Consider the following 26265-nt stretch of genomic DNA (forward strand, 5'->3'; position numbering starts at 1 on the left):
GAGCGAAGCTCTTTCTTTCTGACTGTGTTTGAGCGCCGTAGGTACGTATGCAAGTACGAGAGTTCTTGGCCTATGACTGTCTTCCCGGCAAAAAATTATATATGATATGAGCCTTCCTTGACCTTAAGCCAAAGGCATATAAAGATTTAGAACACTGATTCATGTCCACAGGTGGACTGCTGGTCGCTGGGCGTGCTGCTCTACACCCTGGTGTACGGCGCCATGCCGTTCGACGGCTCCAACTTCAAGCGGCTGGTGCGCCAGATCAGCAACGGGGATTACTACGAGCCCAAGAGTCCTTCCAGTGAGTATATTTTCAGGTTTAAATTATTGTACACTACGCTTCATTGTGTATTATAGATATCATTTTTACTCTTGTCGCCTGGGTCACATGAAAAACAAGGGAAATAAATATTTGTGTACATTATGGTTCTATGCGTCGTCTTGTACCCACAAAGGCTTATTTATTTTAAGGTAACGTCGATGTGATACCGTTTGATAATAAGAAACATTTGTCGGGCAAGTATTAACACGAAACTTTACATTTACAGCCGCATCGCCGCTGATCCGGGACATGCTGACGGTGGACCCTCTCAAGCGCGCGGACATTGTGTATATTTGTGATCACTCGTAAGTATTTCCTGATAACTGAGTATATAATTTATGTGAGTACATAAGGGATAGGTATAATCATAGAAAAATGAGTAAGCTGAGAGTGCTCACTCTATACATCAGTTTACTCACTTTTACTGTGCAATAAAGTTTGAATACGAGTAAATAAATGATAACATCAGTCTTGGGTGTCCACTCTTGTCACAACCTTGGTCCCATTGTTTGCTTTGTGTCTCAGTATGTGGCCTGCTCATCGCTACCTTAATAATTTGATTTATATTGTCACATTCTACAATCTCTCCTCTGTCCTTGTGTTCCTTAATATTGGGAACTTTGCCAGTGTGTCGGATTTTATACGTATCCATGATATTAAAATATTTTCATTTATACATTTACATCTGAAAAATAATTATATATATTATGATCTCTAAGGCTTTATATTGGTTAAAAAGTTTAATTATAACAATAATATAATTAGCCATAATTCATTTGTAGAGAGAGGATAGAAATATAAACATCATTAAAAAACTGTGATGTTCCTTGAAACAGATGGGTGAACACGGGGTGCGAGACGGGCTGCCTGGAGATGGCGGAGATGCTGGCGGCCGAGACGCCGGTGCGCCTCGACCTGCTGCTCTCCCTGGCGCCGCCGCCCAGCAACTCCGTCGTCGTGCCCAACGAGGTATACTACCCAGAGACAGAAAATATTAATAGGTTTTATTTCATTAACTGTGAAATAGATGGGTGGATCAACTTTTTTTTTGTTATCCTGTCCCGTCAGTCAGGCGACAATAGTAGCAAAGTTTGTTAGAAGAAATGTTATAACTGTCATAAAACGCATGTTTGGGAATATATTTCCCACCTGATTTTTAACTTTATTTCGAAGTGATAGCGTACAATTTTGCATAATTTCTGATACCCTTATATAAGATATAAGTGATAAGATAAGATAGTGAGAAAAAAAAAACAAAAATACGTTTTTTAAGATGCCGAAGTTAAATAATATACTTATTATATTTACAGGGCGAACTGACAGCGTCCGAGAGCGGCGCAGAACTCACAACTTCAGCCTCGATGGCCATGGTGGAGCCCAGCAGCTCCGCCGAGAAGAGAATTCTTGACCTCGTGGCCGGTAATAACTCTAACACACAATTTACTTTAGGTAGACCTTTATGTTGTTATAAGTTTTGTAAGTGGTCTACGATACGGCATAAAATTGAGTTCGTAGAGGTTTTAACTCGATTTGTTAGGAGAGATAGACACTTAACAAAATGGAGTCCCGGAGGATATAATAATATAACGAATGACAAAAAACAGGATATTTGTCTCTTGGGTCACAATTTTTTTCAAAATTCTATGTTACTTGAAACTTTAGATTCACAAAACTGTATTAAAATGAGTTTTCGTGATGGTTTCAGAGGGTGGTGAGGACGCGATCAAGCCGTCGCCGACGCGCACCATCGTGGCCGACAACAAGCGCAAGCTCGAGCTGGCCGCGTCGGCCGCCGCCGTCGGCAGGAAGAAGGAACGGGTTCACAGGTAACATACTATACTGCCATCCGTGGCATTTTATAAACAATTATATTATAACCAGGGAAAGATGTAACAGTTTTGAATGATTCACGGTTAGTTTAACTAGACTTATTATATCGACCGCAATATGAACCGTGATTAATTGATCACTCGTGAATAAGATGCATGTGACTGCGTCGAAATATCGGGAGATCAAAAACAATAAAAAAAGGTAATTATGGTTCATATCCCGATCGATATAAGTCTATGTATAGATGTAGCATACTATAACAAGCGAAAAAAATAGTATGTAGTGATTTTAGGATAATGCTAGATGTGAATGATCGCTGTTATTTTTCAGTGCGGCGAGCCTCGCGGGCGCCGCCTCGGAGCCGGTGCCGGAGCCCGGCACGCCAGAGGTTAGTACAACTTGTTTAAAACTAAATGTGTAAATTTTATTATGAAAACTGAATAACGTTACTTATTAAAAAAAATAACGATGAGGACGCCTTTATTGTTTATAACGAGTGGGTTAATAAATTTGTTCGGTTTTAGTGGTTTTACCAATCGTGGGAACGAGTGATAAGAAAAAGTTGAACCATCCAACCGTGTTCATTCATCGGTCGGCCTCGAAATCATCATACTATTTATCGGTTTTAATTTTATTTTGACATCTAGCACGAGTAAAAATAGAAACATGTATATTTTTACATTTATTTATTTACAGGCGGTCCAACCCACCTTAATATCATCCGCCACCATGACGATATCCCCCGCACCCTTGCCCGTGCAGCTCGCCAAGGACGCCACGCGGGAGATCATTAAGCCCGCGCCGGCCCCGCCCGCCGCCGCCGCCGTCGCCAAGCAGGCCCCCAAGAAATACAAGTGTTGCTCGCACGAGCACGAGGAGGACTCCCCCGCGTCCCCCGCGGCCCCTGCGTCACCTAAGGAGGAGGTGTCGGCGGCGGCCGCGCAGCTCACGGGGCTGGCCATCGCGCAGCCGCAGCCGCTGCCGCAGCCGCCCCAGCAGCCGCTCCAGCAGGCACCCCAGCAGCCGAAACCTAAGAAATTCTCTATACCCGGTAATTTCCTACTTCATGATCCCCCCTAATATTACAAATGCAGTAGTTCCTCCGTGTGTCTGTCTGTTACCTCTTCGCGCTTAAATCGCAGAACCGGTTTAGATAAAATTTGGTACACACAGACAAAGTCGCGAGCAGAAACTAATACTAAATTAACACAGAAAATTTCTCGAAATGTCCCGTCCCGTGTTTTTTACACAGTTCATTGTCATTTATTTCAACAATTCTCTTTCTTCTTTTGTACGTTTCATGGATGAATTCCAATAAGACTGAAATAAACTTGTCCTTATTGTCTCCTGGGTCACATCGTTAACAGTTTATACACTGCTTTGTGAGCCAGTAGACAAATAAAAATTGCATCTGTTTGCAGGTGTTAGTTTGTGTTGCAATAGCCACTTCCCAGTTTTAAAATGCTAAATCGAGTCGAATATTAGTTCTATCGAATTCGCGTTTCAACCGCTCAAAATTTTTCAACATTTTAAAATTTTTTTTAATAATATCATGGGAAGGTTTATAAAAGTATTTTTATTTTTTCCGGTGTTCAAAACGATATAAACAAAGGCTAATAATTGTCCTTTTCGCGGCTTCGAGAATAATGTTATGTATTTATGTTTTGTAGGCGGCAATGTCGGGAGCTTCAAGGAGCAGTTCGAGAGGCGCGCGTCGCTCACGGCGGCGGCGGAGCCCAAGCGAGCCGTCTCCAAACCTGGTAAATATCGGTCACAACTGATACCCGTAGGGTAATCAATTTAATAAGTCACACTCATTTTTTCCTAAACTTATTTAATATCCCTTACAAAATTTTCAATGCGATCTAAACTGAAAATCGTAGTTGAAGACCAAAAAAAGTAAGACAATGTTGCATCTTGTATTTATGTAAAAATAAGTAAATAAAAGTACTTTTTTAAATAGTAGGAGTAAAATTCCCAATAGATAAATTTTCTTAGCGTGTCTATTTATAAAAAAGGAATTTACTATTTTATTTACAAAATTTATTGCAGGGGCAACGTTGTCTTACTTTTTTTGGTCTTGAATTACGATTTTCAGTTTAGTGAGTTCCTGCCACTGTGAAACAACAAAAAAATTTTTCGACATGACAATACAGGCACAGGCACTGTTGAAAAATAATTATTTATTGTGATAGAGGTAAAATCTAAGGAAAAAACGTGCTTCTAATTTGAGAGTCGAAAAAGTTGGCGCTGTACTGAACCCTATATATTGTGTGTGTGTATACATATATTGTACTCATCTAGGAACATCAATAAATTTTCGTTGTCGATAAAAAAAACTGCTCTCAAATCGGTTACTTTGTTAGGATCAGAAGTTACGATACCACACAGAGATACACACGTACAATTTATAATATAACCTCTCTTTTCTTTTGGGGGTTAAAAAGAGATTGACAGTGTTGGCGACATGAAACATTGAATAATAAACCTTATTTGTTACTGCTTAGTGTCGAAGATCGCCAAGCCGAAGGCGCAGAGCGAGGACCGCGAGCTTCAGAAGAGCCCGGACAGCGGCTCCGTTAGACTGCAGCAGATCGGGATTGAGCCTTCCCCGGTAAGTTAGTTGCAATCTTATTGGCTACACTATAGAGTTGAAGATTGTCTACACGAAGGCGCAGAGCGAGGATCGAGAGATATCGAGATTTACCGATGTGGCCATCCATCATGGAAAAATCTTTGAAATTTAAAAACGGGCAACTGCATTTACTCGTCCTCCTGTGAAGATTTACTGAGTTTTCTGAGAATTTTCCAATCTTTGGGTAGTAATTGTGTGGAAAAACATCTTTCGTTACCGAGATTTTACTCAGGATATAGTCATGTATTTTGTCTCGCCTTTGTAACCTAAAGACAGTAGGTATTAAGTTTTAAATAATTGAATTTAGATAATTTTCGACCTTCGAAGTCTATGGTCTCTTTTATGATGACATCACAATGAATGTTGTAGGCGGCGGTGTGCGAGCTGCCCGTGCTGGGGCAGCAGCACCGCGGCGGCGTGCAGAAGACGGAGAGCGAGCCCAACCACGGCACGCCCGTCGACGCCGCCGTGCTGCTGCAGGACGCCAGGAGGTATCCTCACCGTGCACTCTGCTCTCTGCCATCTAAAGGATTTTTTATACGTTTTTGATACAAGCTTTTATCGCTGGCTACTTTTCTTTCCACAGGCAACTAATACACAAACCTACGAAAAAATTCTAACAACTTCAAACACAGTTTGCCACGTTTTGCTGTCTCCATCATCCGATCAGCTCCATAAGATTGCAGTGTCATCCGATTTACATATATATGCAAAATTTCAGCTCGATCGGAAATCGGGAAGTGGATTAAATTTAGCTTCCAAGATTTGACCCACACTAACATACCAACAGGGCAAGTTAAATAAAAGCTTGTAAAAATAAGATGTCGGCACTGTTGGAGCTGCTTAAAGCCCTGGTTTATTAACCGGCGGTTTTACACAGAACGAGCTATGAACAAATCGTTGCACAAAGCTCCGTCAGCGGGGATGTGCCTCACCCGAGGCAAGCGCGTGCGCGGTCATTATGCCTCGGGCGAGACACGCTTGCACGTACTGACCGCTCGTGGTGTCCCTTGCAGGAGTCTCCAGAACTCCATGGCCAAGCTGGAGGAGGCCAAGGTGGGCGAGGAGAGCCGCCGCCGCGCCGCCCGGGACATCATCACCACCGCCATACGGACAGGTGGGTCATTAAACCTACTATGCTCAGACCGGGGTGTATTCCCGTTTGTCCCCGCCCCACGTGACCGCCGCCATTCATGAAGCGGGGACGAATGGGAATGATTTATATCTAAAAACACCTATTGCCATCTGCCCCGCGAACTTTCAAACAACGGCCATTTATAGACTTATTTGTCATAGGTATTAATTTCCAAACGATTGAATGATAATTGTCACAATTTCTAACGTCTATTTTATTACACAGCCCCGTTGCATCATCTTTCTCCAGATTCTTTAGACGGTAATTTGAATCAAACCCTATGATCTATCTATATTAGGCATGTATTTTGCGTGTGTATTTTAGTACCTTTCCAACGCATACAGCATTCTGTTTCATCATCGAACGGATCCCGAAGAACGAGTCTAATCCCAAACTACACCTTTGTTTAGAATGTTTGAGTAGATTCCAATTTCAACGTATGTTAACCCTTTAACCGCCACGGCAAAGACGTGCATTCCGACAAGGTTCACGATGCCGCGCCGCACACAATAAGCGGGGCGTCTAAAGGGTTAGTGAGAAATTGAATGAACATGTCAGTTAACAGTAGTCGGAACACGTTAATCTAGTCCAGCGGTCGGCAACAAGCAACCCGCGGGCCGTATGCGGCCCGCGAACCTCTCGCTTGCGGCCCGCGAGCCTCCCTGGCTATCTTGTATGTAATATTGACGAACGACAATGTCTGCTAAAATCACAAATATTACCAAAGAAGAAGAAGAAGAAGAAGAAGCGGCCCGCGTCAACTTCGTTAGCTACTATGTGGCCCTTGGCTGCTAAAAGGTTGCCGACCGTTGATCTAACTAGTCCATTGATTTAGAATAAAAAGCATAGAAGTGGCAATATACCTGATAGTTTACTAAGGATGTTTGAATGTTAAATGTTACATCACTATATATATCTTATTTAAATTGTAACTAGTATGTCTAGTATGTTATTTTTCATGGCACTATTTATTGTTTGTATGTATTTGTAATGTCGTGCTAACATTTTTATAAACAAAGAGCCGGGGGCACCGATTCGTTGTTAATTTATATTACGTTTTTTAAAATGTAACTGTAAAGAACACAATATTTTTTTCTTTTATTAAGGATCGAAAGAACTGCTGAATCAGAGTAGAAAATATTTCTTTTACAAAAAAAGGAGTTGTGGATAATGTTACCTGGGGTTCATTTTTAGAACGGTATTAGAGTAATATCTGATATACGATTTGATACTTCGTGGACTAATAACGTTAGTCTTACACTGTTCGAGAATTTTGCGTTAATAGAGGGGTCCTTTTAAAACGAGCCTTCTGAAAAGACATGCCTAATAGTTTTATTCGGGTCATCGTAAACGGGTTCGTCGATCGTGATCGATGCAACCGGCTTAAAAACGAATAGTTGAAATGTTTGGTGACATTGGCAGGCAAGCCGCCAGTGCCGTACGGGCGCTCGTCGTCGGCGGGCGTGGCGGCGCTCAGCGGGCTGGCGTCGCCCGCCTCGCCCGGCACGCCCGGCACGCCGAGCACGCCCGGCACGCCCGGCTCGCGCGTGTTCCGCACCGAGGCGCAGCACCGCGTCGAGGACCACCGCCCGAGGTATGTACCAGTGTGCCGCCTCTACCGCCCTGTGTTGTGCTCTAAACTATTGTTTGACACGATGCCGACGGCCGTTTTATATAACCACACCGCTCCTCGTCGGCGGCGTGTTCCTAACCTAAATGGTAGCGCACTGTGCGGTTTAAGAGGATTTCCTCCCGCGAACGCTTCAACTGTGATACCGGCTGTACACACTCACCGGGACAGGCCGAGAAAGAGTGTGTACTTCCGGCTCAGTACTCGTCTCGTCTCAGGTTAGGCCGGGTTTTTACCGAGACTGCGAGAACCTCTTGTAGTTCGAATCATACTTCTAAAGACTTGTTAATAAGTTTTCTGTGTGTACGATGTGATAGGGGCGTGTCGGTGGAGCGCATCATCCCCATCGCCGTGGCCGAGGAGGCTTCGCCTGCTCCCGCCGCCGCGCCTGCGCCCGCCGTCAGCCGGCAAACTAGTCACCAACCGTTAAGGTAACATTCCTAAAATAGATAGTAGTTATTGTCGTGTTTTTATTTTGTTTATCTTAAATATACATTTATTTTACTACTAACTCCTGCTCTCGACTTCGTCTGCGTGGAATGATGATGATGATTGATAAAAACTATCATGTCTTCCCCGGGCCTTAAAACTTCTTTCGCGGTTTAAGCGTGAAGAGGTAACAGACAATTATTTTCGTTTTTATAAATACTTAATACCTACACCAGTATATGTACTTCAAATTCCATTAACGTTACAGACGATTAACGTCAAACGAATCGACGGGCAGCGCGGCCGAGTCCGTCTCGAGCGGCGGCGAACCGATCAAGAAGAGCGCGAGGGAGTTCATCATACCTATAGCAGTGGAGGGCAAGGGATACGTCACACCGAGGCAACGCAGCACCGAGCCGGAGATGACGCGCAAGCCGCGCAAGCCGAGACGCATCAGGTGAGACATTGGCTTAACTGGACCTCCGTCGTCATATTATCTATATCATACCTACCTATAGCTGTGGAAGGCACGGGATACGTCACACCGAGAAAACGCAGTTCGGAGCCGGAGATGACGCGCAAGACGAGACGCATCTGGTGAGACAATGACTTTACTGTCCGTCGTCATATTTACTTACATACGATTAACTGTATTATATTATTTATAATTGTGGAAGGCATAGGCTAAAAAACTTTTTACAAAAAAAATTAAACCGACTTCAAAAAGGATGAAATAAAATATTATCCTTTTTTATGTCTATGCGTTACCAACTGATATGTTTGAAGTCGGTGCCAAGCCAAATTTTGAAGCATACCATGACTTTGGTGCGATTCGATAAGGATTTACCTACGTTGGATTGCTTTACACGACGACAATGAACGTACTTTCTGTAGGTACAGTCGACGTTAAAAATATGTTTACACTTTTCGCCTTATTACAAAGGAGTAAGGTGCAAAAGTGGAAACATATCATTGACGTCGACTGGACCTAAGAACACACCTCAGAATACACGATCAAACCTTCTTGGCGCAGTCCGTACCATATTTGTCGGCACATTACTGTAAATATAAATGCATTTTTTTGCCGTCGTATTTTTTAAAGAGCATTTCTTACTAATGCTCGAACAGTCTATAGCACGCAAGTGAGGGATTGGGACTGAGTTATTTCCCGTCCCTTATCCAGAGGACTACATTTCAAAATATAAAACAATTCAAGGAATTTACCTTCTTGCCAAATTTCACCTAAAGCGGTTCAGTTGTTTAGCCATGAAAAGGCGACAAAGAGGCAGACAGAATTCTTTACACATTTATAATAGTTATTAGTACAGTTCTAATGGGATTTATAGCCATAAAGCTGATTATTTTTGACTGGTATTGTTACTACTTGGCTTGGCACCGACTTCAAACATATCAGTTGGTAACGCATAGACATAAAAAAGGATAATATTTTATTTCATCCTTTTTGAAGTCGGTTTAATTTTTTTGTAAAAAGTTTAATTTTACCATTTTTAGTTTTAACGCATTGTTAAGAGCGCGACGCATGAATGAAAAACAAGATCATGTTTAACACTAAATTCGTGTACCTATTACTTTAGTAAATATGTAATCAGGAATTTTCTCGAGTTCGTCTGGGAAATTATAATTCCTGTCAACTAAATCCATCCGCCCGCCCCGCCACTGACCCAATCCCTCAGCCCCCCGATCACTCAACCTCACAGCAGATCAACGGATCCAGGAACCCCTCGATCCTGAACCAGCAACCCTTCAACCGCCATTCCCCGACCCCTTAACTCCTAACCCTAACCCCCGATCAGTAGCCTTACCAGCTTATAGTTGAATCATCGAGAGCGTGGAATTGCATATGTAGTAGTATTGTTTGTTTACAGGCATTCTATATTTGAATTTTCTATTTTCTTGTACTATGAGCATACAACCACTACAAATGCAATTCCATCTTCTCGATAATTCAACTATACCACGAGTTTGACATTGATATATTCGCTAGCATGTGTGTAACTTACTTCCTATGCATCTCGCTCGTACTAACCTTAGTGTGAGCGAGATGCATAAAAAGTTACATTTAGATGCACAAGACGTTAGCGAATATGTCAATGTCAAACTCGTGGTAAGGCTACAGTTGCAGTACATCAAATTGGTGGTTTTCGGAAGCAAATGCTCGAGTTACATTAGAAAACCCCGAAATCACTTAACACGTGCCTTTAAAAATTGAGGAGTTCCCTCAATTCCTCATGGATTCCATCATCAGACCAGAACCAAAAATAATAGGGAAACACCTTGGAGGTAACTTCTTCCAAACAAAAAAAGAATTACTCAAATCGGATCACAGGTGCCGGAGTAATCGCTTAACATACTTACAGTTAAAGAAATCATCATCATTATCATCAAAATAATCATCATCATCAGGTCTACTTCATCAAATTTGTGGTTTTCGGGAGAAAATGCTCGAGTTGCTTAAGAAAACGCCCAAAACACTATGCATGTGCCTTTAAAAATTGAGGAGTTCCCTCAATTCCTCATGGATCCCATCATCAGAACAGAACCAAATTAAAATGGGACCAACTCGGAGGTATCTCCTTTCAAACAAAAAAAGAATTACTCAAATCGGACTACGGATGTCGGAGTAATCGGTGAACGTACATAGAAAAAAAAAGAAAAAAAGAAAATAGCCACAACCGAATACAGAACCTCCTCCTTCTATGAAATTGAAGTCGGTTAATAAATGATTGTCATCCTGGCTATCTTAGCCTTCCTTCCTTCTTTAAAATTTGTTTTATAGACAAGTATCGGCTTATATTAAACGTGTATGTTATTTCAGCAGCCTCGTAAGCGGCGGCGAATCCGAAGAAGAAGACGACAACCACATGCATCGCTTGAGGTACTGCATTTGTTTACATTAAGCCTTTATAAGGCAAAGGGAATTACTATATTTCCTGTTAATATATTTCCCATCTCATTATCTCAAAGTGAATGGATTCAGTTTTGCATAATTTCTGACACCCTTATGCCTCATCAGTCTGATATATTATTTAAGTTTATAAACATGTAACGAAGAGTTATTTATTGAATAACAAACAATCAATAACTCTAATGTGTACGTACCTACATTTGGTTCTCAATAGATAGTAATATGTATGACTTAACTTTGTAATTGCAACGGCACTCCAATGAAAACTCCACCTTCATCCAGTATACATAAAGTGTTGTTTGGTCAGGTCGACGCGCGCGGCGCGGGCCGAGTCGGTGAGCTCGGGCGAGGAGGACGAGGAGGACGAGGGCTTCCATCTCCTCACGGCGGAGAACCTCTTCTCCACATTGCTTCACAGGGTAAGCACTTCTTTAAGTTTTAACTACAACTTAGAACAAATTACTAAAAGAATGAATACAAATACAAAAAAAAAAACAATTGTAGGCGGCGCTGTACGGTGTCCTTTTTGTGATAACTGGATTTGTCAATGAATACCTCATTAATCTCATTATGTAATGGGTCGTAAAACGCTATCTGGCTTGTTGCGGCCGTAATAATTTACAACACTAAGATACGACGTCGTAATATGACGCGTTTGGTTAAGGACTTTTTTCGTTTTATCCTCATTAACAAATAATATATATGAAAAATAGTTACCTTCCGGCCCTGGTTCTGTATTTGGTTACCGTGTCTAACGCATTGGCCTTTTATTGGAGTAATATTTTAGTGCGAATAATGTCGTTAAAGCCCGCTGTTTCTCGTTGTACTTCTACTGGCGACTGATGAGCAATGATTTGGCGGCGCAGGTGCGCGCGCTGACCACCCGGCTGAACGGCGAGGAGGGCCCCGGCCTGCAGCGCCCGCACTCGCTCTTCAACAACCTCGCACACGACAACTTCTTCAACAGGTAACGCCAAGAGCTCCTCCACTACATACTAATAGCGACGCTTACACGGTTATCACACTTAAGGTTAAAGCACACCGGTTGCGTATCCGTAGACATGCACGTGCGCTAAAATGTTGGAGCCGTACATGCACTCGTCACGCAAGCGGTGTGCCGTCTCTCATAAGGATCTAAAATTACAACGCGCACGTGCCCGTCTACGCACACGCACCCGGTCTGCACAGGTCTTTAGATGTCGCCCGGCGTGAAGCTTATTAATAAGAATCTGTTGTATACTTTTGTGAAGTATTTCTTGTATTTCAGATTCTTTTCATAAGCCATCATTCATACCAATAACCATTTTATACCATGAAATCATTTATATTTTATTTTAAAAGCACACAAATATCTATCTATAACAAAAAATACCAATTTGTACTTGAATATTTCGTTAATAAAGTTTTTAGCACATACGTTTTCTAAATAAACATACTCTTTTCATGCCGCCAATACGTATGTTTCCTTTTCTCTTGCCGATCAAGCTTGAACTAGACAGTACTTTCTAATTACTTAGTTCCATAGAACTTTGCTATTCTTAACTCCTTTCTCCCAAGAACGTGCTGGTACCTCTAAGGCCCACTTGCACCATTCCACTAACCCGGGGTTAACCGGTTAAACCTGGAGTTACCATGGTTACCAGTACAATTTGACACTGGGTTGACGGTTAAACCGCTTAACCCCGGGTTAGTGGGATGGTGCAAGTGGGCCTAATTCGAATAAAAAATAAAGACTTCTTTGAATTCTGAAACAAGTAAATTCAACCTTTTTAATAGTGGCATTTGATTCAAAATCCAACCTTTCTTGTTCGGTGCGAAAAGATTAAGCTTTTAGAGTTCAAGTTCTATAGAAGTAAAAGAGTATGGTGGTGTGTAATGACTTTTTGTGTTGAACACCAACTAATTCGTTTAATTTTCTGCATGCAGCCCTCACTTACCCAGGAGAAACTTGCTGTAAGTATTCAATGTTTATATTTTATTAGTTATTACGCAAAATTCATATAACTTCAACAATTGGTTAAGGGTACATAATGATCCACTCGCAAAGCACCCTCCGCTATTTTAACCTTTTTGACGCCAAAGATGGATATATCCCCACTGTAGGTCCAATGCCGAAGACGGATTAATCCGTCACAAACCACATAGAAACATAGACCTACGTGCATATGCAATAAAGCTAAATTTCAGTTTTAACACTTCGGTGACGTGGAGTCCGAGTGACAGCTTTTGTGTTTGACACGGCGTCGAAAAGGTTAATAAGATCATTGGACCTCATCTTTAAACTTCATCTACAAAATGCCCCATGTGCCAAATATCCCCTTAGAAAACCTCGCCTGTTCGTTCGTTCACTAGATATTTTACAACAGCCACTTTTAAAGAAGGGCCGTTTTGTGGATGGCCTAGAAGCGAAAAGGATAGAACGACGGAATTTTGTAGAGACAATTTATGCCAGTGAGTAATTATAATTATATGCCCTAACCAATGATTTGAAGGCCCACTTGTTTTGTTTCACGCAGCACTCATAGATATGTGGAAAGTAAACGAAGTGTGTCGGAAACGTGAGTTTTCATAACATATAATCATACCGGTGCTAACTCGGGGCACGAATACTAATTAATGTATGTTTATTATTAAAGTTAATTGACGTATATCTATATTAACTTATTGGAAGTCCTGTATTACTATAAACAGGTTCAATATCATGTCTAATATCGAGCCTCTTAAGGTAAAAAAATTGCAATCACTTTTAGTGATCGTGCGCCGAGTTAGCACATGTATGCATATAATTCTTCTTCTCTTAATTTGGTTGTATTCCATAGGATCACCTCAGAGGTCTGATAAAGTCATCCAATACATTGGTTAAATTTCTCAGGAATAACTATTTTTATCTGTTACTACAATTTTTAAGCATGTTTGACCGTATGGAAGTCATTACAAGCTGGAGAACATTTGAAGAACATGTGTTACAAAATTTTCAAAATTTTCTTTCTCACCGCCCATCGCGACTTTAAGTCAAATGTGATCTGTCAGAATCGAACGAAACAGAATAATATTTTTTGTTTTAAAAAGTCAAATTCATAATTTTCTAGTCCGGTGGCTCCCAAAGTTGACTGGGCTCCGACCCAGTTAACAAAAACTGCCATTTTTGGGGCCCAACTCTTGACCGCCTTAAAAAGGGGCATCAAATATTATTTGGACTCAGTTTTCCTAGTAGTTTCAGAGCCCACTCAATATTCCCTCGTGATCCACCAGTGGGTCGCGACCCATAGTTTGGGAAATGTTGATCTAGTCATATAAAATGATCGTTTGTCTATCCAGACGCGAGGGGTGGGGCTCGCGCGACCTGCACGCGGACTTCGAGTCGATGTTCAACAAGCCGCGCCAGCCGCCGCGAGGTGAGACGCACGCACGCACGCACGCACGCACGGCCGCGGCCACGGCTTCACACTTCACCTAGTTCATCACACCTACACGCGACGACACGCGAGGACGCCTTTACTTCTGTAGCTCGACGCCGAAGGCACTAAACGCACGCTCCGTGCGCTTTGCACATTAGTGTTGCGACAGTATCTCGCCCGCGACATAGACTACCCGTCTCTAATTAATTCGGTTAGAAAAAGACGGGTAGTCTATCTCGCGGCCGAGATACTGTCGCGGCGCCCCTGTGCCAAGCCGGCTGACCGCGATACATAAATTGGTTAAAACAAATGAATGGCGGTCGGCGTCAGCGCTGAGCTTGCACGCTCGGAGCGTGAGTCGTTATACCGCCATAGATCACAGTTGGGCTGCGTCTCCACCAGAGACGCTACACATCCTCGCACATCTCTGGTGGAAACGCAGCCCTATAGTTTGGAGAGAGAATTACATTATAAAATACTTGCCTACAGTTGTAAAGGTGACCTTACGTTCAACTGGCGTAAAGGGCAATAATGGCCATTTCGGCAGTTGGATTTAACAGTATTGAAGTAACGGTCGAGCGAAGTGCCTTAATTATAACGTAGGCTGCTTACGTACAATGCAATGTAGAAATCCATTCGCGATCAAACAAATTTATGTTTGCTGCTGTAAGGAAACACGCAGTACTTCGATAAGTTGGTGTTTGTAAAAGCTGTTTAAAGAATTTTAATTCCACATAAAAGAAGGACGGTTAGCACGAGGAACACGTTACATTGAAGACACATTGACCCGCCTGTTCCCATCTCAATCGCTCGCGCGTAATTATATTGTTGTCCCGCCCCCACAGTGTCACTGACCGCCGTCATCGTGGGCGGAACACCAATATAATGACACCTGAACGATAGAGATAGGAGCAGGCGGGTCAATGTCAGACAATTCCTCCTGCTAAGCGTCCTTTCCTTAATATGTACAGTCAGCTGCTGCAGAGAGGTGACCCCCCACCCCCCCGCATAGAGATTTGTTTGCAAGGGGGGTCACCTCTCTCTGCAGCTGACTACATTCTGCTTTAGCAGAATTTAGATTATTAATATGTATCAGAATGCCAAATCTTTCATAGTTGCTGTTGTTTTGTTTGTTTTGTACATAACATTCATATATTCCTTAAGACGGGCAGAACTTTGAGAAATGTGCTAAATATATTTTTTAAACATTAGCATGCCATCGAAACAGATGTAATTTCGTATGACTAAGTGGAATATTGACGCAGGAAGATTCAACTTTAGGGGCGATTTCTATTTTACTGTCCATTTTTTTCGTTAAACTTGGAATAAATTTGGCTGGTTTGAAGACGTTGTCATTCTGGGTGGGATAAATACGAAATCGTAATTTGAAAATAAAAGTATGTTTCCGGTTTTCGTAACTCAGTGGAAGATTTTTATGAAATTGATGCAATTGCGCTTATTATTTATGCACAGAATAGGAAACTCTATCAATCACAAAATTTCATCGACATCTGACAAAAAAAGAATGCCAATAAAAATGCAAATCGGCCCATTAGGGATTCAATATCCAGTTTTTTGCGTAAATCTACGTTGAGTTATATATCCTTTACAACAGTGGAAAATTCCAGCTTTGAAATGTATGATGTTTTCTTAGTTCTGTACGCTGCAGTTACGATGTCAACTACAAAATATCTTTATGTTGTTCAAGCAGCTGTATTTTGTCATCAGCTTTTCCGTAATTAGATGTTATTTAATAGATTAATAGTAGACTTTTAAAGAAAATATTCAAATATCAGGAATTATCAAAACTTTTCCTATCCTACTTTTTTACTAAATACTTTGTAAAGATACTGTCAGCAATATAAAACATAATCAAGAAACGAATTAGATCTACAATTCTACATTAAATATGTTGAAACATGTTCGAATAGCCTTCTGGGAAACGGTCGAAGAAATAGTTCAGACTCGGAAACCGGTACCAATTTTTAGTATGTATGTCATTTTGATGAGGTTCTTCCGCGAAAGTAGATGCGCGCCGCTGTCTCCCGGCAGGTTTGGAGACCCAATACCATGCCCAACAACATCACTTCACCTTATACAACAAAGTCCCCCGCCGCGTCTGTCTGTTTCTGTGTATGTATGTTCGCGATAAACTCAAAAACTACTGAACAGAATACCATGCGGTTTTCACCTCCCAATTAAGTGATTCTTGAGGAAGGTTTAAATGTATAATTTGTTAAGGTTTTGTGTAACCCGTGCGAAGCCGGGGCGGATGTCTAGTACTTACTAAAAGTTGGTAGCGGTTTCCGCTTCTGAACTATGTTCCCATTAGGGAGAGTACTGTACTATAGGTGCACCAGTCACTCGCGCAGTTCTTCTAACTCTAGCACCGCAAAAGGCATTATTGTACATTATCTTGTGTGGTTTTACAATCATGTGTAAATTCAGCGCTAAAAGCTAGTGTAACGATATGCGGCTTTTTTTCAGCGTTTTGGCATACTCTGCGAGGTGAGCAGGCCATATAGAATAACTTTAATATTACATACATTTCGGTCGATTACATGTTTTCTATGGGACAGCCTATTCGTTCGCGATTTCAGCGTTGATCCCATGTCAAAGTTGTTCAGTACGGCCTACGCATACCTACACTTCGTAAAGTACGGCTAAACGCTGAAAAACCTGTAACGCTCGTTGAAATGAGCTCTAGGGATGCACCTATCTATATGGTAAACTAGCGATGCGTAGTTCAAAAATGTATCTATCATAGGTACTAGCAGATATCTGCGTCCCTATTGCGATTTTAACGTTCGTGTAAAAAGTTAACGTCGGGTTAGCTACGGATTATTTTGAGAGCAAAAAAGCGTAATTGGCAAGCCACACTATGTAGGATAGGCACTCACTCGGCACGGCACTGAGGACCGCTTGCACTGTCTAAACAGATGAATTAACTCGTCGCCGTGGCCGCGCCGCGCCGCGCCGCGCCCGCCTAGTGTTAGTTGTTCACACTAACCGTACCGTATGACTGACCGCTACGGTTCCGTTATACACTGTTTGTAATTTTCATTTTCCATAACATTGTTTAATGACATTAACGATTTTTGCATTGTAGTGTTTTATTTGTTTAAACAGCATTCTTTGTGCAGGTGTTACCCCTCGCTAACATTAGCAGGAAAATGTTGCGTTGCTCCGTAAAGCTCTCGTCGCATGGTGTCGAAAGGCATTTCACATCGCATCGCTACGGCAATGCATTTAGATTAGATCCGATTTTTCTTTAAATTTTGTAAATTTTCTCGAGTTAATTAATTTGGAAAATGGTCTTGGCATAAATGTGTAGCTAGATTGGTAGCACCGTGGTAGACGCGTACCCTACCCGTACCCGCGCCGGCCCTGAGGTTGTTGGTTGTGGTTGCAGTGGGGTTGCGCGTTACACTGCATGCTCCGACCAAATCTTCACGCATCACCGACACCGGCGCCGACAAGGCCGCAGACACACAACAATAGGTACAAACTATATATTATTTGTTCATTGTGTTTTGTGCTCGCATCGCGCGCGGCTGTGCAAGAGATGCCTCGGAACACGCCCCTCATCTAGTTCGTAAATCAGAAGCAACATTTGAATGCATTATATACGTGTTCCGTTTGCGCTTTCCTTTTCCATCTACTTAATCCGTTTGCATCCTGCCCTTCTAGTGACATTAACTATTAACACGCATCGATGTTTTCACTGTCGTGAACAATTCTCTATTTTTCCCTTTACCTCCGCCGCATCGGAACGGCTCATCGCCGCGTCGCGTTTCGCACTGTACATACTCCATCCGAGCGAGCGTTCTGCATGATCGAAACGTGTGTTTTTCGGTTACATTTCAGGTAATAGTAAGAAAACGGGTAAACACGGAAGCGAGAATAGCAAAGACGAGGCGCTGGACCTGTCGGACCTGGACCTGAGCGGCATGCGGCTGAGCGGGCGCGAGCTGCGCGCGCTGTCCGGCCTCACGCCCGCGCTGTCCCGCCGCCTGCAGCGCCAGCTGCTCGCCCAGCTGCCTCCCGCCGCCGCGCAGCAGCTGCGCCGCACGCTCTCGCTCACCGCACCCTCCACCTCCGCCACCGCCGCCACGCCGCCCGCCCGCAGCTCCTCCGCCATCAGCGACGCGGCCGCTGTCGCCTCCTCCACGCTGCCGCGGCTGCGGCGGCCCGAGCCCGAGCCGGAGCAAGCACCGACCCCGCCGACACCGGAGCACACCCCCCAGCCGCCGCGCGAGTCTAGCGCACGGGCCACCCCAGATCGGCCGCTGCTCAGTAAATATTTAACTCCGGAGCGCGCTCCCTCGCTGGACGAGTCGTCGGACGGCGGCTCCGTGCTGTCGGAGCCGGTGGCGCGCCGGCACTCGCTGCGGCTGACGCCCGACCGCCCCCGGAAACGAGTCTCGCGCTTCCTCCGCCCCGACTTCTTCGACTCGCCGCCCGACGAGAGCGTGTACGCGCGGCAGAAGCGCGAGAAAGAAATGGAGACGCAAAAGATACTAAGAGAAATTCGAGAGAAAAAGAGTAGGGCGTTAGAGTCGGGCGTGAGGAGCCCGGAGTACGGTACCGTGTCGCCCTCGTTCCGCGAGGAACCCGTGCTGGCGCGCAAGTGCGTCTCCCCCGGCATCCTGCTGGGCAAGGAGCGCAGCCGCTCCAACACCCCGTTCCTCCCCATACTGGACAACATCAAAGAGGCCGCCCTAGACGCCCACAAGCTTCCGGAGCTCGCGCCCGAAACCGACAGAAAGACTTACATTGATAGTATTTTAGATAACAAATTGACTAGGCCGAGAAGTTTCCCTGTAAAAAAGTTAGAGCCGTTCGATGATCAAAGTCGTACCGCGCCGACGATGACGGATGCGAAAGACAAAGAGGAAAGCAAGGAGAAAACTCTGCCGCGGGAATCTAAACTTATACGTCCGAAGAGCTACCCCACTAGTAGTCCGTCGCCTGAAAAACTGTACATCAATCGCGCCGCCAAAAACGACGAAACCGTCAACAGTACTAGTAATCCGGTGAAGGACGAAATGCCTCCGCCGCCTCTCAATAGTAAAAACGATGTCGAAGTCAGTTTCAGTATTAGTTTACCCAGGAAACCGAAACCTGCTGCACCTGTAAAGACGGAAAACTCTAACGAACCGACCCCGCAAAAAGAACAGACGCCTGACTCCAAAGATAGTCCGAGCACAAACCTAGTTCTGAAAAAGTTCGTAGTAGTGAATAACGAAAGTTCTAGTGAAAAAACGGATGGTAAAAATCTTAAAATTGAAAATGGTATAGCGAATGGGAATTTGAACGGCAGTGCCGTTAAAGTCGAGCCAAAAACTGACGCGAAACCGAAAGTAGTCAACAGCGCATCTAAAAAAGAAATCACGCAAAAATCTCCCGAAACCGAAGGAAGCGAAAAGAAAGGAACTATCAAGAAGAAAATAATTAAGAAAGTTTCGTCCAAATCAAAGACTGACGTGGGGAGCGCGGACTCGAAAGATAAACCCGCCGCGGAAAAGAAGAAAGTCACAAAGAAAGTGAAAGAAAAGGATCCCGAAAACGGCGCCAAACCGACCGTCACAAAAAAGAAATCGGTTTTGCAGTCGATAGGGCACAAGTTGGAAAAGTTTACGTCGTCCAAGTCGAACTCCCCCGAGAAGGTGTGCGAGAACAAAACTATTAGCGAGGCTAAGAAAGATACGGCGAAAGTGAGCCGCACGCAGCGGGAGCACTCGGTGCCGGTGAGCACGGAGCCGCCCACCGAGGCCGGCCTCATCCAGCGCGCCGTCACGCTCGCCGACGTGGCCGCGCTCGACCCGCCGCCCGCCAACAAGACCACCGTCTCCAAGGTCCTGGGCCTCTTCAAAAAGTTCGAACCCAAAGAGAAAGTAGTAAAGCCGCTAGAAAAAACTACAAACGATACAGAGCCGACCAAAGAAGTGATTCCCGAGAGTGAACCGGTAGAGGAATCTACCGACGATAAACCCAAACGACCCACGTCGTTGCTTCTCAACGGTCTGGGTCGAAAAAAGTACGGGAAAACCGGCAGCGACGGCGTCTCCGTAACGAACGAGAACAACGAACAGACAGTACTTAAGAAAGATGCCGAATCTAAAAATAAAAATAGTTTAAAACTGGATTTCTCCAGGTTGCCAAGAGTTAAGAAAATAGTTCCTACCGACCCTGTGATAGAACCGCAAATTGTGTGCATTTCCCCCGAAGGTAAAGAGACTGAGAAGGAGGTAGAGAGTAACGGGACGGGCGAGCGCGAGGACGAGGCGAGCAGCCGCGGCCGGTCGCGCAGCCGCTCCACCCTCTCCAACTCGGAGCTCAGGTCCGAGCGCAGCGAGCCGCGCGCGGAGCCCGCGCACCCGCTGCGCAACCACGAGCCCACCACGCCCGAGCGGGAGGACATTGTCGACAGAATACGAAGGAAGAGTTTCTACTCGAGGTTCAACGAAAAGAAACAACGAAGGAAAAGTAATCTAGTCGGTCCGGGCGCCACCGAGTACGACCCTATCGCCGTGCTGCACGGCACCTCCCACGAGCGCTCCGACCCGGGCTCGCCCGGCAGTCTAGACCTGTCCCCGGGCTACTCCGCCGCCTCCGACCTCTCGCCCTCCGCCGAGCGATACCGATCTCTCTTGACTGATACGCCCGTTAGCACTAGGAATAACTTAAGATTTGATAATTACGGCCTGAACGATAAGATAGACACGTATCGATCTCTCGATAGAAACGAATTCCGGAAGTATCCGACGCGAAGTTACCTAGATTATGAGCAGCCTTCGTACGGCACGCTGGGGCACCGCTACTCGCGCACCAAGTCGCTGCTGGACGGCGAGGAGTCCGCGCTGGGCCGAGAGCCGGCGCGCTACAGCCGCACGCTGTCCATGTACTCGCCCGGCAACTACGCCACCTACCGCCCCAAGACCACCAGGAACTCCGCCATCATCCTCAAGGAGAGCGAGAAGGAACCCAGTCCAGAAAACATTCTAGAAAGAATTAGACAAAGGAAAAAATATTCGATTAGCCTCACTCGCCAACCGGACCCCGAAAAGGAAACCTCCCCAAGGTGTGTATGATTCCTGTATTTTCACGTAAATAATTTTAATAACTTTTCCCCACTTGAACATAATACGATTTGTATCTGTGCACGCTTCACGCTTTCCGATTAAATCTTTCAACTAATGCTTTACCAAGTTTTGGCAAACCTTTAAAACGACTAGTGAGGTAGGCGTACGTTATGTAGATAGATACTGTTATCATGTTAGATATCGACAATCTTTCACTTCTACTCTATTATATGTAATTTACTCTGGAATACACGTTTATATCAATATCATACTGACATTTCGGTAGTGCGATTAATGTTCTATTGTGACGTAGTATCATGACTTCATCGCACAATGCAGACTGCACACCTGTACTCTGAGAAGCGTTTCAATAGTTGATAAAAACCAGAGCGAATGTGTTTTCAGATCCGCTGTCCCACCTCAAGGCGAAGGCGACCGTGCAGAACGCGCTGAGGAAGCTCACTGAACGGAACTACTAGCGGCTGCGGCGCGGCGCGGCGCGGCGGTACTCAAGCATTTGTTAACTATTCACTCCTCGGATGTAGTCTCTTCCACCAATCTTATACGGAAGCTCTGGATGCTCCTTTTCATTTCTGTTAAATTATTTACAATATGTCGAGGTACCTTTGTATTTGAGACTGTTAAGATTCTTGCCAATTATCACACTATGAAGGATTTGCACAAGTATAATTTAGAATCTCAGGTGACCGATGTCTGTAGCGAGACTTGAATCGCAAGGGGCTAGTATATTAGTTAGCTGTATGTCCTAAGTGTGAATAAACAAATATAGAACTTGAATTGTAATATTAGGTACCAATTTTTTTGGATATCAGATAGATGCTACGTATTTCAGGATTTGCTATACAAGCTTCCAGACTGTGAATAAACGACGTAATGTTTTGCCAACATAGACTTTGTTGATATTTATTGTAAATCGATTCTTATGTGCCTTTGTACTATAACAAAATGACTGGATTTGATATAGTCAGTTTTATTCAAAGAGATTTAAATGACACGACTTTAGTGTGTGTTTGCACAAAATATGTTTATTCAATATTATTAATTATGTATACCTATTAATTTTAATTAAATACATCCATTTACATTTTACAGACCCTAAGTCAATTTAAGTTTAAATGTTATAAAATAGTAATAAATATTTGATTGCTAAGTCACGCCCTTAAAGTATAATCGAATAGAATGGTGCTTAGTTGAGGTTTTGTTAGAAATAACTTGTATTATAGAAGTTTTATGAGATCACTTACACCAGCCGTATTTTAGCGTAAGTTTTACGTTTTCAGTTTAATAGACAGTTAGGTAGAGTTAGACCAAGCCTAGTTGGCAGCCATTTTGATAGCACAGTCTGCGAAAATGTTAATTATACGTCATAATTTCATATAAGTTTGACGTTTAAAATAACACTAGCACAGTCTGGGCTAATCAGAATCGCTGCCGACTTAGCTTGGTCTAACTAGAACAAGTTGTGGCGCCAGTGTGTTGTGCCGCGACGGCACGTGTTTTAAGCAATCATTTTAGACGATCCATTTTCATATTTTTTACTTTCTCGATCCTATTTATTAATTTTCATAGTATTGATGAATTTATTTATTGGTGTGTGGTGATTTTTAATATTTTCCTGTTACTCATAGTCGCCGTATTGGTGAAACAGAAACTGTGATTATTAAGATAAATATTAAAATTACTGTCACACTCGTTTTGTATTGAATGTGAATAAATTATATAGTTGAAAAATTACAGGGTTTCATTTATTTCGCTATTGTTGCCCTATCACGATAAATGCAGAAACATTTTTCGGATAATTTGTAGATTTTGAGGGGCTGCTCATGACTATACAGGATGATTCAGGAGACGTGAACAGGACTAACACTGTGCATTTCGTAAATCATAAGCAACTGTTTCGTATCAGTATTAGTGAGGTTAACGTTAATTTACTAGTCATTTTGAAAAAAAAATGTTATTAATTTATTTACGACATGCATGGTCGCCCTGAAATTAGAATACTAAACTACCGATATTCTGTGTCAAGTTGAATGTCATCACTGTCATCACGGTCTGCTTACTTTTGAAAACTGTTATCTCACTCAAGTTTGACAGTTCATTTTCTTCGTAATCAAAATGCTGTCATTACGGTTAAAGAGGTTTTATGTTTATTAATTAGGTCTAATAGGGTGACCATGATTGAGAGAATTAAATTTGCCCTCACCAAAAAGTTAAAAAATAGGAAAAAGTGTGGTTGTTTCACCTAAATACGACGGTGATCGATCAATTATCAGTTACTGAGTGTGCAGGATTAGTCCTGCTCACGTCTCATGAATCATCCTGTATAGTATCAAGTTGCCACATTACAACTAAGTATAACAAATTGTTCTAGTATATTATTTGGATTTGAATCCAAAAACGTCATACAGCGACCACTGCCGAAATTCGATGACGTCATCAAGCTGAAGTAGCTGGCCTGCGCAACTGTCTCCCGTAAGTTTTGGGGTCTCAATACCACGCCCAATAACCGGTTACCGGCTCTGAACTATCTCTACGACCGTTTCGACATCGCCACACGTGTAAACTCGTCGTTGAAGAGTTCCGTTCTGGGGGCCTAGCCAAGATGCCAATCGTTTACGCTGTTTGTTTGAAGTTCAACTTTACCAAATGGCACTTTGGATGCTTGATTTTTTGATGAAAATACATAAATCGCTGTATGTACCTATTACATTCGACGAGTTCCCTCAATTCCTCATGAATACTATCATCAGACCTATGGCAAAAATGGGACCAACTTGGAACTACTTTACTTTTGAACACAAATGTTTTTCCAAATCGGTTAGGAAATCACGGAGTTCTGAGGTAACAAACATACAAAAATAGGATGAAATTGATAACCTCCTCCTTTTTTAGACGTCGGTTAATAACTTGATATTCAGCAGGAACTTGAACGAATAATGTCATCTTTTATCATCCGAAGAAGTAGGTACCTACACTATGAAGTTTGAGAGAGACAAATACAGCTTCGCCTTTACACTTTTTTTACAAATGCTTTAAATCTACAACAAAAATCAGTTTGAGGTTAGGTAAGCTACAGAGCTAACTTGCTAGAAAACAAAGGCTAGTGTTCAAATAACTGGAACTTAACCCTAAAACCTGGATTCCATATCTAAAGCCACTTTGGACTTGTTCATGAGTTATGAGCCAAGGCTCCTCTGCTATTGCCATCACTAGCGCCATCTTGCGTCAATGATTCGAACTCGCTGACGCCACATGCAAGCTCACTTCTCTTGTACATAAATTTTACACTATCGTTAGTACGATCAAGTACGATACAGCTGGCGCTGCCAGTAACATTCACGTTCAATACAGTAATTATAATTATTATACAACTCAAAGTTTAATATTGCTCTAATCTAAAGTTCGGTTGTTAAATAATTATATGTGGCAGATAAAACCAATTAACTATTGTTTAAACCATTTCTTCTACATGATTATAGTCAGAATATTCTAGAATAGTCTAGCTAGTATTCATTGTTATTCCAAAGAGGGATTAACAAGTTGGTAACAAGTAAGTACATCACCAAAATAGCTATAAGCGGCCGAGATGTTAAAAATGATACAAAGTACAAACAAATGATGATGCAATTGTACCAACAAAAGAAATGCAAATTTTAAAAATGATACAAAGTACAAACCTCCTCGTTGATAAGACACTACAATAATAATGTGTGTACAAACCTGGCCTCCGTGATGGATCACTGGTTATCAAACACAAAACCCCCTTGTACCTATAGGTACCTACCAGAGAAAATCAATTTTATGTGCTAATAACTTGCGTAGTGTAGATGTCATGGTATAATAATATACTCCGCCTGGTACTCTATTCCCGTCTTTTCTAGGTCACCTAACTGACACAAGCCTACGTCATCATGCGACAGCGCTATATGATAATATGCGATAGCGCTATATATAGCGGCCATGTTATTGTGACGTAGGCCTGTGTCACTCTGGGAATAGAAGACCATGTTTTATTAGACCATGTGTAGATGTAAACTATTTTTCTACTCGTCGACTCTACAAGTCTACACGTTATGCATTCAATAATATAGGTACTTATCTACCTAGTTATTAAGTCTTATGGTTACCTAAATACCTACTAACAAATTATTATTGATATAACGTCTCAAATAAACGATTTCAATTTCAATATGTAGAGTTGTGTTCAGTTTGTTCCGCATCATTAGGTTCCCATCTAATAAGCATAGGTATTAAGTTCGGTATGCAATAATAATATTGCTTATTTACGCAGCTATTTGGTTTTTATTTTATTTAATAGCGTATTCAGATTATGCTTGTTAATTGTTACGAACTAACATTAACAGGCCTATTCGGATTTCGAGATAATCACAAGATCTTGAGACGATTTAGAGATCAACTAGATCTACATTAGATATATCGACTAGATGTGACTTGGATATCTAAGTCATAACTTGTCGAAATCGTTAAAGAGGACCTCCAGAATCGCGGAAACGTCAAATTTGACATATCTATCTTACAAATATCTTTAAATTATCCGTATCGTAACTTGTTGAAGTCTAGTAGAAATCTAATTCATTTTCCGAATCGCGCCGTAAGAATTATGCTAATATGAGTAATCTACATATATATGTAGGTATAAACGGTCAGCATTTATGTTCGTAGGTAAAAATTACGGTTGTGCAATGTGCAAGATGTTGAATTAAATACCTATAGTAGTATACCCTATAATGGACACGGAACCAGTAATGGGACAAAAAAACACAATTCCTCTAAAATAAGTATATAAAAGTAGTTTATAAACACTGGATATATTTTTATCATAAATAAGAG

The 26265-nt window shown here is 42.6% G+C and overlaps 1 protein-coding gene and 1 long non-coding RNA gene across 5 annotated transcripts in view; one reads left to right on the forward strand and one right to left on the reverse strand.

The window, feature by feature from the left end:
• Positions 1-23145, forward strand: part of LOC134793812 (mediator of DNA damage checkpoint protein 1) — a 63612-nt gene extending 40467 nt beyond the window's left edge. Inside the window, exons 7-29 of one of the 4 annotated variants that reach the window (XM_063765493.1) lie at positions 172-304; positions 552-630; positions 1162-1294; positions 1636-1744; positions 2031-2151; positions 2486-2543; positions 2852-3206; positions 3826-3915; positions 4663-4769; positions 5160-5281; positions 5807-5907; positions 6151-6186; positions 7348-7519; positions 7873-7986; positions 8253-8441; positions 10821-10880; positions 11218-11329; positions 11777-11877; positions 12837-12863; positions 13427-13468; positions 14229-14305; positions 18176-21392; positions 21799-23145. In XM_063765493.1, the coding sequence (XP_063621563.1) occupies positions 172-304; positions 552-630; positions 1162-1294; positions 1636-1744; positions 2031-2151; positions 2486-2543; positions 2852-3206; positions 3826-3915; positions 4663-4769; positions 5160-5281; positions 5807-5907; positions 6151-6186; positions 7348-7519; positions 7873-7986; positions 8253-8441; positions 10821-10880; positions 11218-11329; positions 11777-11877; positions 12837-12863; positions 13427-13468; positions 14229-14305; positions 18176-21392; positions 21799-21859 (5616 nt within the window). In that variant the 3' untranslated portion in view covers positions 21860-23145. Of the gene's footprint in view, positions 1-171; positions 305-551; positions 631-1161; positions 1295-1635; positions 1745-2030; positions 2152-2485; positions 2544-2851; positions 3207-3825; positions 3916-4662; positions 4770-5159; positions 5282-5806; positions 5908-6150; positions 6187-7347; positions 7520-7872; positions 7987-8252; positions 8442-10820; positions 10881-11217; positions 11330-11776; positions 11878-12836; positions 12864-13426; positions 13469-14228; positions 14306-18175; positions 21403-21798 lie in introns of those variants that run through there. The other 3 variants (XM_063765494.1, XM_063765495.1, XM_063765496.1) reach the window with 3 other exon arrangements.
• The window catches only part of LOC134793857 (uncharacterized), a 226440-nt gene extending 200424 nt beyond the window's left edge, over positions 1-26016 (reverse strand). The window contains exon 1 of the long non-coding RNA XR_010144594.1: positions 25777-26016. This is a non-coding gene — a long non-coding RNA (uncharacterized LOC134793857). The remainder of the gene's footprint in view (positions 1-25776) is intronic.
• Between the last annotated feature and the right edge of the window lie 249 nt (positions 26017-26265).

Source organism: Cydia splendana, chromosome 9 (assembly GCF_910591565.1).
Source record: "Cydia splendana chromosome 9, ilCydSple1.2, whole genome shotgun sequence".
NCBI lineage: Eukaryota > Metazoa > Arthropoda > Insecta > Lepidoptera > Tortricidae > Cydia > Cydia splendana.